This window comes from Athene noctua, chromosome 5 (genome assembly GCF_965140245.1).
Source record: "Athene noctua chromosome 5, bAthNoc1.hap1.1, whole genome shotgun sequence".
In the NCBI taxonomy this organism is placed as follows: Eukaryota; Metazoa; Chordata; class Aves; order Strigiformes; family Strigidae; genus Athene; species Athene noctua.
Genome location: NC_134041.1, coordinates 26,686,989 through 26,702,372, shown reverse-complemented (window position 1 = coordinate 26,702,372; position 15,384 = coordinate 26,686,989). Strand labels below are relative to the sequence as shown.

Genomic DNA, 15,384 nt, shown 5'->3' with positions numbered 1-15,384 from the left:
GGCTGATCCCCGGGCGAGCGCGGGGGCTGCGCACAAAGGCGGCGGGGCCGGGGGGGGGGGGGGGGGGGGGGGGCGCTGTCCGCCGGCGGCCACGGGGAGCGGCGGGCCCCGCGTTAAAAGTTCCGCCCCGCGCCGCGGGGGGCCCGGCCCGGCGCGGCCCGCCCCGGGGGAGGCAGGTGCCGGCGGGCGGTGGCCTCGGCGGCGCGTGCCCGCCCCCCGGCCGAGCGCGAACGCGCGCGCTCCGCCCGCCGCGGTTGACAACAAAGAGCTGCCCGGCGCCAGGCGCGGGGCCGCCGCGGGCGGGAGAACCAACGGGGGGTGGCGGGAATTAACGCGCTCCCAGCTGCCGGCCGCCCGGCGGGAGACCCCTCGTTAGCGCCCGGGACGGCGGCTCCGCGCTCCTCGGGGCGGCAGCGGGGCCGGGGCCGCCGCCCAGACACCCCGGCGCCTGCCGCGCTCGCCTCGCTCCGCGGGCCCGGCGGGCGGGAGGGGAGGGGAGGGGCGCGCCTGCCCCCTCAGGGGGACAGTTCTTCGGTCGCGGCCGGTCTCGGGTGCCCCGCGTGTCCCCGCACGCCGCGGCAGGGCCGGCGGCCCCGTGAGGGCGGCGCCGTGCAGTGCCCGCTCCGGGCATGCAGAACGGCGCTGGGCGGGGGCAGCCGCAGAGCACCCCGAGCACCAGCCCCTCCCCTGGGGGCGACCGTGGGGCTCTCCCGCACGCCTGCCTCCTTCAGCCAGCAACCTCTTTCTACCGCTTGGGGCTTCCGCAGAAGTAGTTCTGTGTGGGCCCCGACATTTGAAAACGTGAGGTGTTTTATCTTGGGGAGCTATAGGCAGCCTCAGCGCACACCCCATGTTACTGACGGTAGGTCATCTGAGCGTACATGGGTCTGTCGTAACTTTGCCTCTTGCTCATCTCCAGTCACGCATAGCTGGTTAGTGGCATATGTCTGACCCTGTTTTGTGCTAACTCTTCTGAAATCTCAGGTGCCAACGTGGTAAGCCGTTGGTCACTTGCCATTTCTAATTAATTGGGGGTTGGTACGTATCAGGTGGGGTGGTACAGGCCCTGTAAAAACGGGGGGAAGTTGAATTGTTCCAGTGATTGGAATTTGTGGACAATGCCTGAAAGTGAGATGTTCTAGGAAGTACTTGAATTTCTTATGTGACTGATGAAGCACATATTACAGATAGGATGATTTGTTTGAATTCACTGTCACCAAATTGAAATAGTGAATACTGTTTTTCAGATTTGCTCTTAAACATCCACTGTAATCTAGACCGTCGTACTTAGCACCTATGCCCCAGTTCTGGTGAACATAAATATTACTACATTTTTGCAGCCTGTCATGATTTGCCTTCCCAGATTAAGTCTTTACCCGAACTATTCAGTTGTAGTATTCCTTTCCTAGAATGAAGTCATGCACAGTCTTAACAGTGCAGTTTCTAGATTTAGATTTTGCTGGATCGGGGGCTGAGTGATAAATGAGAAGTTCTTTCCTAAATGTGGTTTAAATATCACATATTTTATTAGGTGCATGCACTCATACTGTGTATTGAAGAGTGAACCTTCTATTTTCTATGCAGTTGGATTTCTGTGCAGAAGGTAAGCTAGTTAAAAGCTGATATGGCATATACGGTATCAGCTGAAGTATAGCAGCCTGGAGTGTATCACATAATAATGTTCCCTGCTGAGAATCCAGCTCTGAGCTTCATCCTGTGATGGAAAGATTTCTACAGGTAACCAACAGGTAGTCCGGTTCAGGACTTATCTCTGCTTTGTTACAGACAATGCATTTTTCCTTGCTTCTTCAGCACAGAGTTCTTAAACATAGCATCTCTGATTACTGTTTCTTTATCGAGAGATGCAATGTTGTATCCCAGGTCCTGTAAAATGTCGGGATCACTGTGGTATGATGCTTACCCTTTTTCACAGCTTGCTGCATTCAGCGTTCACAACGTGCTTTCTCGGAGAGCCTTGTTAAGTGAAGCAAAACAGATGCACGTATGTGGCAAGAGTTCAAAGGTAACTCACTCTTTGGTTTGGCTGATATGGGAAATTAATAAAATAGTGAATTATCCCCCTGCCACATTCTTGCCAGTTTTACCATGCTGTGCTCTGAGGCCAGAGCTCTCTAAAAGTCTAATTGAAAAAAATTTTTAAAAAGTCCAGGATCTTTCTTCTCTGGAATATTTGCTATATGCAGCCATTTTCTTCTTTCTTGGCTGCTTCTCCAGTTGAACAGGCTGTCTAGTTTAAGAAAACATCATCTCCTCTCTGTCTGGGTATCTTCTCATCTTGCCAAAACTTGAGGTGGGGTGAAGCCTGTATATGATAATGGTTTGTTATAAAAGTAGATAGGCTAACAGTAGTCCTTTTCTGAAGTCTTTGAATCAGATCAGTTGGGAAACTAGTGGTGTTTCTACTTTATCTTCTAGCAGCCTCATTAATTTTTCTGCCTTAATTGATTAAGTTAACGTTTTCATATTTGAGGAGCTAAGTAGCAGTAGAAGCTTTTGCACTTTTTCTACCACAGAAATGCGTTTCAGAATGGTAATAGCTGACTGGTAAACTGCTCAAGTATTTACAGGTTGCTAGAGCTAATGGAAAGCAAACTCATAACTGAGACTGTAGTCATGCAATTTATACAGAAGCTTAATCCTAAGTAATATAAACTCTTTGCAATATAAAATTAGCTGTGTTGTTACATGTCTGGACAGTATGAGGCCTGGTCTCTCTGAAAAGCTCTAGGTATATGAAATTGGACAGAGATGGGATTTTAGTTAGCTAAACCTAGTATTTTGAACAGCAGCTCTAAACACCTGGGAAATGATGTTGTCAAGCTGAGGTGACGCTGAATCATCTGCTTGGAGACAGATGCTGTTATATATGAACTATTATACTGGGTCACTTTGCTCCAGCTAGGCATTCCTTCTGCTGTGTTGGTGTGTTAAAGAAAAGCTGTGAGCCACGCTTAGGTCTTTTGAAGAACAGTGTAGGTTTGTACTTCTGGGCTGATTCTGGCCCTGAGAAGTGTCAGAAGCATCTGTGTCTGGGGCACAGATGCTATTTTCGGGGACTGAAAATAGACTTTTATCTCTTTTTTTTTTTTTTTTTTTTTTTTTTTTTAAACTGGCTACATACAGGTGGGTAACTTTCCAAGTACTTAACTCTGAAGTCTGGGAGAGAGAGGGGTTAAGAACTGTGGTACTGAGTTTATTGTTAGTGATTGGATATAAATCTTGGATCATACTGAAGTACAGAAAAAACTTATTTAGGTTTCCTTTTTAGGTTACTTAAATTTGTGGTGGCATATAGGCAAAACAGGCTGGCACAATGCAAATTGCTTCTGGACTATTTGAACAGTTGCAGTGTATATACACAGGTTATTGATACTGTTCTTAATTCCAGATGTTCCGCCCCTCTATCTACATCTGAATTATGCATTTTACTGTAATAAAGTAAATCACATTATTGGGTTAATTTTTGATATTTTTCTCAAAAAAAGCTTGTAAGTTTTTCTTTATTATTAATCAGTTTAATTTTTGACACTCACTGGGACATTCTTTGCTGTTGGTATTGATACCTAAAATTATTCAGGTAAATCAAAGCCAAACGTGACTGCAAGGAGTTAGAGAAGAATCTTGCCCATGATAAACCTGAGTTTTACCCTCTTGAAGTGCTAATGGTCCTCTGCATTGTGGTGCTGCAATAGTCCTACCAGACACAGTTCTTACTCCTGTTCCCTCCATTACTTTTCAATTGTATATCACGACTCAGAGTTATTGTCCCCAGCTGATAAGATTATCATCCTAACTATTGTGTTTATTCTCCTAAATATTATGAGATTGTGGTTGGGTTAAGAAAGAACACTGGTAAAGATAAACTTTTAAAACAAAAGGTGAAGGATGGGGCATTTATGAAGCAAATGCACGCTAAATCCTTTTAAACAGTCTGTAATGTGACTAACGTTGTCTGAATGGGATTCAGTTACTAAGCAGACATACATAAGACACTGACTGTAAGGAGCAGTCTAGGCTGCAGTGAAAAACAGTGAGTGGAAATACCTTCTTTGCAGAGTTTTACATGCTTTCTGCTATTTGTATGTTGGTACTAGTAAAGGGGTAGGCAGGCTGAAAAATTGATTGACTGAAAAAATAGATTAATAAAACTCAAGCTCATTTTGAGGCTCTTTCTCAGGTGCTCAATTTTTTTTTTTTTTCCCCATAATTAAAAAGTATCTGGATGTTTATGTCACTAATGAGAGCTTTTGGAACTCTCACATTTCTGCAAGTCGATCCATTCTCACTGGAACATCTCTGTGTGGTTTTTGGGTTTAAGACTAGAATGGGGGACTAGAGTACTGACAGCATTGGAAAGCGCACGAGGTAGTTCTGCAATTTTGCTAGCTGTATAGAATATTTACAGACTCAGCATTCACAGTTCACAAAATTGAGGTTTAGATTAGTAAACTATACTTAAACAAGATTTGATTCACTTTAGCTGCAATTTCACTTCCAAAATAGTCTGCAGCATAATGACATCTGTTAAATTGTGCCCAGACAAAATTCTGAATTGAAGAGTCCTTGCTGACAAATAGTGTATTCAGAAAGTAGTTTCAGTGTTGAAAAAGGTATACTCCTCAGTTATAAGACAACATTTTTTATTTTTTTTAAGAAACCTGACAGTATCTTTTTTTTTCCTTGTTTTCGGACCATCAACTCAAAAAGCAATCTCAAATCTGAAGTGCAGGACAAAGGTGCTTTATAGGACTAAAATTGGGTGTGCTGGACTGAGTCACAACATCCAGCAGTCTGAATGGATCCGAGAGGCTAAATCACCAATAGCAAAAACTGGTGAGAGGTGTATTTTGAGAACTCTCCTTCTTTGCCTACCATGATACAAAACTGTTATTCAGTGATATGGAGGATATGATTAAAAACTGTATCAGTGTGATGTGGCCATAACACCATATCTGTTAGATCAAAGATCAACTACTTATTTCCATTTCAATTCTAAGGGTTGCCTGAATTTTGTCTTATTCTTTTGTGTCATTTCCTGTTCAGCTGATTAAGTTTGTCTTGAATCTTTCCCTAAACTCTCCATTCCCAAACATTATAATTTGAAAGCGTCATCATTTTCTTACTTCTCCCTTGCTGCAAAGGAGTTGCCACTGCAATGCCACTCTTCTCTTTCACATCCTTTTCTTAAAAAGAACTTGCTAGTGAGTTAGGTCAACATGAGCATATCGGTTTTGTCCCCTTTTTTGTTTGTTAGTTTACATTTGTTACAGCTTACTAGATTCTTGGCTGCTAGGGATGAGGCCCATTTTTGGTTCGTTCTGAATCTTTCAGTACAGTCTGGGGGCGGGGAGAGAGTCTGAGTACTACCATAGCATAAATAGTAATTATGTTGTCCAGTAAATTTCTGCAGTGTTTCTGCAGAAAGAAATACTTATGTCACCTCATTGCTGGGTAGCTGTGTTATGTGCTGGAATAGTAACAGGAATAGCTGATTATAATTTTAACTGTCCTTTAAGAAAGCACAGCCGTTGGGAGAATAGTCCTAATACATAATGAAACTTTTTAAAAAATTATAATCATAATTTTCTATAAGTTGCAGCACAAGCTCCAGACTGCTCCATGTGTTTTTTCCAAATGAAGTATTTATTTCCAAACAAATATTGCTATTCTTACATACCTTTAAAACTTTAATGATCCTATTTACTTTTTGTTGTGCATTTTGCATTCTGATTTTACATATCTCTTCATTTACTGTCTGATACATGTTCCAGAGTACAATGTTGCAATGTTTGGAATTATTTACACTTCGGGGAAAAAGCATTCTTGGAGTCCTCCTATCATTCTATTTGGTGCCTATTTTTTAAATGGCTGTGGAGCAGCAGACTGTTCTGCTGGCACAAAAGGTTTGATAATGATTCAGAAACAGTAACAGACTGAAATAGTCCAAAGTGAGAACAGTTTTAAGGTCACGGTAAAGCTGCAAAGCTAGGGCAGAAGGAGAAATATGAAGAATCTCCATTTTGATAATTCCTCTGAAAGGATTAAAAGAAACTGGAGGTGATTTTGGGGTTTTTGTCATGTTTCTAATTAAACTGAAATCTTGGTAGGTAGAGGGCATGTTTTCCAAAGCCCGGTGAGCGTGACTCTACTGCTGGCGTGATCCTTATAAGTCTGTTTCAGACACAGGGCATGAAATATGACCTGATCTATGTATTCTTACATGCTAAATCATCATAGCACAGTTCCAAAACCAAACAACATCCACTTCAGGGCTACCCGTGGTCACAGTGCATCACAGTCCTCTGACGTCTGTGGTGACCTGGAAAAAAACTGTAGGGACAAGAGGAATAGCAGCACTGCAGCAGGGGAGAGCGAGCTGGTGGGAAATGGTGATAACCTCTGAATTGCCTTCCAGTAAATCCCTGCTTGGCTGTGAGTAGGAGGACTTAATTTAAAACTAGAGATACTGACAGCTCCTTTTATATAGGAGAGCATCTTTTTTTTTTGTGAAGATCACGTTTTCAAGTAATTTTCTTTACGCTTTTGAATACAGAGCACCAAGGCAGGAGAGTGAGATGGTACTTAAACAAGAGTAATCAGAAGTGTGGTACAAATAGTTTTAGAATACAACAGAGAGGAAACAGTCCAGGAGGTTCCTGGAGTGTGTGGAAGATAACTTCCTGACACAGCTGGTAAGTGAGACAACTAGGGAAGGCACCCCACTAGACCTGCTGTTTATGAACAGAGAAGGACTTGTGGGTGATGTGATGATTGAAAGCCGTCTTGGGCAGAGTGATCACAAAACGATAGTTTTCAGTTCTCAGAGAAGTAAGGAGGGGGCTGCAGGAGTTTTGGACAAGATAACTTCCTGACATCCCTTCCAACCTGAACTTTCCTATGAACCTCTATCTTGACATTCAGTTTTGCTAGTACAGCAAATATGTGGTGATATTTTGGCTGTCTGGCTGTGCCCACAGCAATATTTGAGTGTGGTCACACGCTCTGCTTCCATAGGTATAATCCAGCTGCCTTTGGTTGCCTAACTACTTAGATGTTTCTGGCTTTCTTCTCAATATGAGGTAAGGGTACTGTACAGATTACTTTTTCTGCGTGCCTTAGAGATCCTGAGTACAGTTTCCATATGCACTCTGCTTTGTTAGAGGCTGGAGATGACAGTCAGACATGGTTAAAGACATTAGTTTTTGAATCAGCTGATAGCCCATGAAAGAGGTGAAGAAGGAAAGAATGATGTAAGTTCCTGATTTTATTTCCACTTAGTTAGGATAAGTTTATTTAATCAGTGACTTAACATGACCACAACCACAAGACTGGAAAGAACTGAGTCTGCTCCCTTGCTTTGTGATCAAAGATGGTTTCTTTGTACAGGCCTACATTATGCCTATACAAAGATTACTTCAAAGCCTCACTACTTAGGTAACTCTTCTAGTTTTCAGCTAAAATTTATTCATAGGAAGTTCATACCTATCTGTTCTTGTGTGCTGATGTTATATTTTAGCTTAAATAGTTTTAACATTGCCTGTATTCATGGAGAACAGTCAGGAAATTTATAGAAAACTGTCAATTCAGTTCCAGTTTTGGTTCAGTTGTAGCTGAAAGTATCTTTGACTGTGTTTCAAGCCTGTAATGATTTGGCAAGTAGTTTAATAACCCAAAAAGCAGTTTGATAAAGCCTGAACCACTTTGAGCTTCATGACATCAGAAGATACAACACTAAAAAATTGAGAAATTACAGGACCCATGCCCGCAGCATGGATTTTTACAGCTAATTGGTTTGAGCCACTGTCTCTGGGTTGCAATCTGAGTGCCTCCTCGCACTCTGCCTCAATGTTTTTCCCGTTCTTTGAGCTTCCTGCAGCAGTTAAGGAATTGGAAAGCAGCAGTAACACTGCTACATTTGAAAAGCAGTTAATACCACTGCTGTGGCAGTGAAGGTTAAACCATCCTAAGTTCCTCAACACTGCAAAGTGCACTTTTGCACCCAGCAGTCCACTGGTACAACAGCATGCAGGCACATATAGTAATGCAGTAAGACTGGTGCGAAGAAGACAAGTGCAACTGTCTTAGTGCCATTAGAGCACTGCTATCTGCAGCAGCACACTGTTCTCTATCACAACAGGAATTAAAGATCTGGGCAGTGAAGTTGTGTGAGGAGCTGTTTCTTACAACTCAACTTAGACAGGTGCAAAAATTATTTTTACTGATCAGGTATGCACCAGTACCTGCAAAATGGATGTAGACCGATCATCACAGGGTCATGGAGCAGAGTGAGTGTTCATTCTCCACATATGAGTCACTTGGCAAGAGAAAGGGAGAGGGAAAGGAAGAAATGTAATGCTCTCTGGAGGAGTTCTTGTAGGTGAAACAGGTGAATGCCAATTTTCACTAAGACCATTCCTTAGAACTGGTAACTGAAAAAACAGCCCAGGTTAAAAACAAAAGAAAAAAAAAATAATTCCAGCTGCATTTTGAGAAGAAAAAAGTTTTAACTGCTTTGGAATTCAGACTTGACTTGAGATGTGTTGTCTGAAGAGACTGGGTTTTATCCTACATCAGTAGGATAACTAAGCTATTGATTTTAAGGGTATGTTAAGTGATCTTTTGGAGCATACACAAGATTGATCTGTGTATACTCCATGCCAGTCAGACATCACCACTATGGGGTATCTGGTGTGCAGCTGTTTTGTGTCCAACTCCTGAGAGTAGTTTGTACTCCTATATTTTTTTCCCTAAATTTCAATATCAAATATTTTTCTTCATATGATCCACATTTCAACTGGAGTGTACTTCTTATAAAGCCAAGACATTTAATGAAGATATTAATAAGACTCTTGCTTACATGAATCCATGAGGAGTTCTCTGTTAGCCCAGTTTGACACACAGTTCTTTAGCACAGTGTTTATTACTTTGCTTTGGATAGTTCATTATCCATCTTACAATTCATTCATATCTTCATCATTTCTCATGTGATACTGAAACAAGTGTTTCAACATCACCTAGGTTTACTTCATGAAGTATTTGATCAAGTACATTTCCTTTGCACTGGCTAGTTAGTTGTCTTGTACAAGAGCCAGTGGGTTAGTAAGTCAGTTTGTATTTTTGTCTTTTAATTTCAGTTGTTTTCAACATAGATCTTGAATGATATGCATATAGTAGAGAAGTTCATTTTCACACACATTTAGTATGAATTTCTGGGTTTTAACTAAGCATGTAAGACACAAGGAATCACAAAATAATTTATTTGTGCAAATTCTTTTGGATACCAAAAGAAATAACCTTATCTAAGTATGGAAAGCGTTAATAAGAAAAAAAAAATAGGTACAATGTAAAAACAAGCAGACCACAGGGAAGAACTGTGTCAACTAAAATTGCCAGACATTTATGTAGTAGTCGTTTTGCAAAGTTTGGAGTGGAAAAAAAAAAAAAAACAAACAAAAAAACAAACAAAAAAACCCCACACTTGTGTTGGCAAGAGGATAGGGGAAGTGACTGCTGAAATCAGAGTATAAATACTTTACAAGGTCAGTCTCTGGAGCAGTTAGTGAGTAAAATAGGAGCCGAAATAACACAAAGTAATAAAGAAACGTAGGCTACGATACTAAATGTGTTTGCTGAGTTTCTGAATCTCTAGGATGTCATTCCTGGGCTATACAGCTCTGTTCTTATGTTGGATATATTGTACTGCAGAAAGAGGTAAGCTTTAATGTGAGAAAAATACCCCCTTTCTTAATGTGTGTGTGAAGACAGTAACAAAACCAATATGTAAATAAAATGTTTGCATTGTAGCTGATTTTAGTGAACTTCTGACAATGATAATTGAGATTTCTTCTGGCAGTATTTAGTACCTTTAGTATTTAGTGTCCTGTCATAGGTATTATTTCACCTATTTATTTAAATAGCTACTGCTGTTACTAATCTGTTGCACAACTTTTGTGATGGTTAGTATCCCTAGAACTAGAGGAGACAACTTATTTGTCTCAATTATGTTTGTTTGTTCTAACATCTAAAACCTGTAAATAGCTGGTAGATTAAAATAGCAAATATTCAATAAACATGCATTTCTTTCAGTCTGGAATAATCTGTGAGATAATCTGAGAAAGAGGAATGATTACTAAATTGACTGAGAAGCTTATAAAGTATCTGTTAACTGACAGACTGTTTCTATTCCATTGAATGAGATAAAGGTATACAGGTATGCTTTCGTACATGTTGAAAGAGGTAGCTAGTTTTCTGAGTATCTTTTCAGAAGCCACTGGTATTTTCTGCTTCTCTGTTCGATTTAGTTTTCTTGATATTGTATTTACATTGTTTAATGTATGTTCAGTAATTTTAATTTTTTTGCTTTCTGTCTGGGTTCCTTTACATAGACTTGCAGAAAGGGGGCTATGTGCTTTTAAGCTAGTGTGTCTTTGCTCGGTTCTGGTTGTTTGTAAATTTAGGTGAAGATTTTGAAGACCTTATTAATCAAAACATCTGATGGATTTTACTTTGAAAAACTGAAAAATCAGGGCATTCACGAAATGTATTATCTTTTTAATATATACTTATAATAAATACTGCTCCAAAGCAACTAATGAAGTCTAATTTGTTTGCAAAGAAGTCCAGAAAAGTCCTGGCATTTGAAAAGAAAGTTTGCCTGAATTTGCACTTCCTTTTCGCAATGCTTTCTTTAGATCAGAGAGATTGCAAAGGAATGTGAATGTAGCAATATTTGATTTAACCAGGACAACTATTACCATGGGTCATGCGGGGTTCTTAGTTCAAACTTCATATTGAAAGTCTATGTGAGTTGTTCAAGAGCTGGGTTTTGGGGCAAGAACTGAAAAACACTTCTACTGAATTCATAGTTTGTGCTTCACTTTATCGAAGTTGCTACCAACATAATGACATCAAGAAAGCAATTTGAGCTATTTCTAACTGAGGACATCACATATAAATACTGAATTATTAATTCCAGCTCTTCTAGTCTCTCACTAAAGGATTTGAAGGTATGCATTTAGTGCATGCTCTCTAACATAAAAATAAAGCCCTCCCAATTTGTCAAATACACATGGTGAGTGAATGATGTAATTAATAGAGTTTTGAAGTACATCTGTCAGCACATTTCTTCTCAAGCTAATAAGAAACTGCATTTTTAAAAAAAAAAAAAAAAGAAGAATTAGCAGCAGTCAGAAATACATGTACATAATGTGACACTTGATGGTAACACATAGTTTAACATCAGGGCAGGAGTGGTAAAGAACAATCAGAGCTGAAATAAAACCCAGAAAGAAAAACATCTTAGTAGTGATGAAAAGTCTATCAGGAGATTAGTTTTGTGCTTTTTTTTTTTAAAGGTAAACCAGGAGGAGTTAAGAGACCCCATTCTGCACAACAGGCAATGTAAATATAAATAGAAGTAAGCGAGGAATAGAGCAGAGAAGCTCTCCCTGTGCTAAATAGCCTATTGTTTAGATCATGGAATTTGGAGTGTGCTTTCTCAGCTTGCAATCTGAAAGCACTAACTTTAATAAACTCTAATGAAAAATATGTAGAATTAGAAAAATTACTTTTCCCATTACAAAGAAATTTTCGGGGTAAATTAACCATTTTTAAAACTTTTGAAAGACAGAACTAACTAGAGGAGTCTTGTTCATTTCACTTATTCCTGCATTTTGCAAAAACGTTGTTAAAAAGTGAATGTGTCTTAATCTTGCTAAGAAAAGTAGTCCCTGCTACCTTTTTTAATAGAAGGGTAGTAACCTCTAGTGGACAGAAGCAATAACTTTTACTCAGATGTAATCATTCACAGGGAGAAACATACTTTATTAAAGTAGTTGGAAAAAATTTGAATGTGTGGGCATACTCTTCCTTCAGCACCTCAGAAGTATCTTCAAAACTTGTTTACTACTTCTGGCTATTTAAGACAGCCAAAATAAAGTTATTAGATCTCACAATTAACATTCTTTTATTTATATTTTAAAAATTACGTGGCGACAGAACTCTTAAAATTATACAGGGTTTTTTTCTTATAACAAATCTTTTCCTGATTTCTGAACAATTTTATAAATATGCCTCTAATTTGGTATGTAGTCCACTGACTGAAATAAAAACGGTGAGTGTTCAAGGGTACATCTTTGTATAACTAAAGTAAAATTCACTCTTTACGCTTTGATGTGGAAGAATGTGTATTTAGTCTGTTCACTTTGTATTAGAAATCACTGTTACTTAATCTGTGGTTCTGCTCTCCACAGTTTAGTTCAGCAAGCCATAACTCCACATCCCTCGCATGAGGAAAGATGCTAAATATTTTTTCTGTAGTCCCACTTTTAGGCAGCACCTGGACAACCTGTAAGAGAGCTTCAGTGAGAGTATTGCTGCTTCCTCAAACCTATGGCCTTACAGCTAAACTGGTGGGAGGGCTTTTGTGCCAGCTCTCTTACTCACCAAGAAATTTCCTTCCCTGGTAGGGACACTGAAGAGGGCCCAGGAGTGGAGTGTTTGGGGAAGGACTGTATAATACTGAGGTAATGAGAAATATAAGACACCACTGTCCACCCCAAAAATTGACTCAGAATGCTTTGAAGCTAACAAAGGTCTAAGTGAATACTCAGAGTTAATTACATCATGTAATAAGTAACTTGTCATAAGAACTAATCTCATGGACAGGAGGAAATAAATTTTGGAATATCAGGTGATGTCAGCCTGGAGAGAAAGTTTAGGTAATGTAAGGGTGAGGGGAGATTTGACAAAACTTGATCAAATGACACATGAAGTTAATGTCAGTTTGAAATGAAACTACAGAGTGCAGTTGTTCTCTGTGGCAATGGAAGGACAGTCATGAAGGAGCTCCTGCAGATGGAAAGGTAAAAGAGATGCCTGTGGTTATAACCAGGCTACTAATCTCATCTCAGTCATTGTAACTAAAATCTATTTCATGAATTATGACTGTCCTGTGTGGTTTCTTGGCACTTACTTGACTATTCTTATGTCCTTCTAAATGTCTATTTGTATTCCTACAAAATGTGAATTCTTGGCAGTTTCCTGTTTTGTGATGATTAAGTAGAAAACATGTGCTCGTTTGATCACGTGTCCCCAGGATTTTGTGCTACATTTTCTATTGTATAATTATTTTGGCATTTGTAGAATGTGCTTCAGTCACCAGTTTTTTATTTACAACTTTTAGCTTGTCAAGAACCTCCTCCTAGGAGGGTTAAAGAAGTGCCTACTGAAAGATGGGACAAACCTCCCTATCCACATGGTACTCAAGTAACATACAGATGTCGACCTGGATATATAAAACTTGGACGAATTGCATTTGAGTGTGCTGATGGAGTGTGGGAGCAACGCCTCCCAGCAATAGAATGCAGAAGTAAGTATCTATGAAAAATATGTGCAAACATTTGATCTGACAGATCACATTCCTTGCCAGTGATGTCAATGTGAAATTACTATTGTATCTTTACCTGTAACTTATTTCAGCATCCTTTAAAATACCATCCTAAAAGGTATGTATGTATGTATAAGTAAACATTTTTGGAAGTTCCTTTTCTCCAGGTAAAAGTATTACCATTTTCTTTCTTTACAGGAGAAGATCTTACTCTGGGCCAGCCTTATTAACCAATTTATGTTATTAAGATATCGTGAGCTTGCTTCCAAAATTTTTAAAAAAGTCTAATGCAGATGAAACTTGCAATCTAAGCAGAGTAAAGCACTAACCTAGCTTCTGAATGCAAGTGAAGAGACAGCATTGTCTTCTTTTCAGTTTATTCAACTAGCTCTATGAAAGAAAATTTATTGGAAGCGGGAAATTTGTATTTCCTGCCTTCTCTTTTAAACTCTGAAGGAAAATTCATGATTAGGATGAGAGCTTCTATTTATTATCTCTAGTATACTGGGTTAAGAATTTAGAAATATCTCACACCGTCATGCAGAATTCACTAGTGAAGAAATTGAAGTTTATTATTGTTAGTCAGCCCATACTTCTTTTCTGTAATAAATGAGTTTTAAACACAAATTTTAAACACAAGCTTTTTTTCTTAGCGATCTAACATAGAAAATTTTTACTAGTAGAATATAAATGTTTGGTTTGATAATATAAAATTAAGTCCCAGGTGTCTTTCAAACAGAGATAAATACAAATCATTAAAAAAAAAAATTAATAAAGTTGTTAATAGTTTCTTTTACATTTTTTGTTTAGTCACTTTCTCAATTTTTATATGTATTTGTATAACTACTCAGTGAGCATGGATTTTTCCAATTATACAAAATTTGATGTTGCTTTTTAGTAACATATTTAAGTAAATACTGCCATCCAGTGAATAGATACTGACACTGCCAAGGTGCAGGTAGAAGGAGGAAAGGGATGATCTGCCCCAGGTTAAGTGATCCCATTCTCTTTTCAGGCCACACTAAACAGCAAAATTGATCATGACTCAGACACCTTTTCCTTGGAAAAAACAAGGATGTTGATACTCTCCAAATAATGAAATTGCCTAGGTTGATGAGGACCAGGAAAGATTTCTTCTGAGGAGGCCTAATAGGTTGTAACTATGCAGTTTATTTTGCAGTCTATATTTTAACATCAAAAATGGATGAATGAGAGGAATGGTGTGTTCATCTTTGCAATTATTTGGGGAATTTAGGGCAACTTGTTAGGCCCAGACCATAAGAAAAGTCCTATGGGGAACTTTGAGCAGAAGGGACTGAGGACCAAAAGACTCCTGTGGCCTTAGATCATCCCTCTTTAAAGACTCAGCACAACCCCTATCAGATTGAGAAAATTTATTCCAGTCGTGGATGGATTCTGTAGTGGAATCTTCAGACCAGTTTATGTGTTGTGATTTGAGCTCAGAGGGCATCTGAGCACCATGCAGCTGCTTACTCCCCCCTTCCCCCCCCAGCACTGAGAAGGGAAAAATAAAGCAAAGGTGCCTCTCACACCCCCCTTCCGCCTTTGAGATAAGAACAGGGAGAGATGATCTTATCCATTAAGGCACAGGCAAAATCCAGACTTGTTAGGAGAAGAAAAAAAAAGAGCATAAATTTAATACAGACACTAACAACACCAACATGTAACAGACAGAGTAGGACTGGGAGAAGCATTATCACATCCTGAAATCACCTCTCCCCACCCCTCCCTTCTCTCCGGGCTCAGCTCTGCTCCCGATATCTCTACCTCCTCCCCTCAGCAGCGCAGGGGACAGGGAAGGGGGGGTGCGGTCAGTCCTGCTGCTTCTTCCACCTTGGGCCGGGGTGGGGGGCACCTCTGGCATTCCTCCCCTGTCCCAATTCGGTGCCCCCCTCACAGGAGACAGTCCGCCCCAAACCAGCTCCGACATGAGTCACTCCCGCGTGTTGGGTGCG

The 15,384-nt window shown here is 39.9% G+C and overlaps 1 protein-coding gene across 1 annotated transcript in view; it reads left to right on the top strand.

The window, feature by feature from the left end:
• The first annotated feature begins 9,597 nt into the window (after window positions 1–9,597).
• CFH (complement factor H) overlaps window positions 9,598–15,384 on the top strand; it is a 35,157-nt gene continuing 29,370 nt past the window's right edge. Inside the window, exons 1-2 of the mRNA XM_074908231.1 lie at window positions 9,598–9,732; window positions 13,205–13,390. Of these exons, the coding sequence (XP_074764332.1) occupies window positions 9,672–9,732; window positions 13,205–13,390 (247 nt within the window). The 5' untranslated portion in view covers window positions 9,598–9,671. The remainder of the gene's footprint in view (window positions 9,733–13,204; window positions 13,391–15,384) is intronic.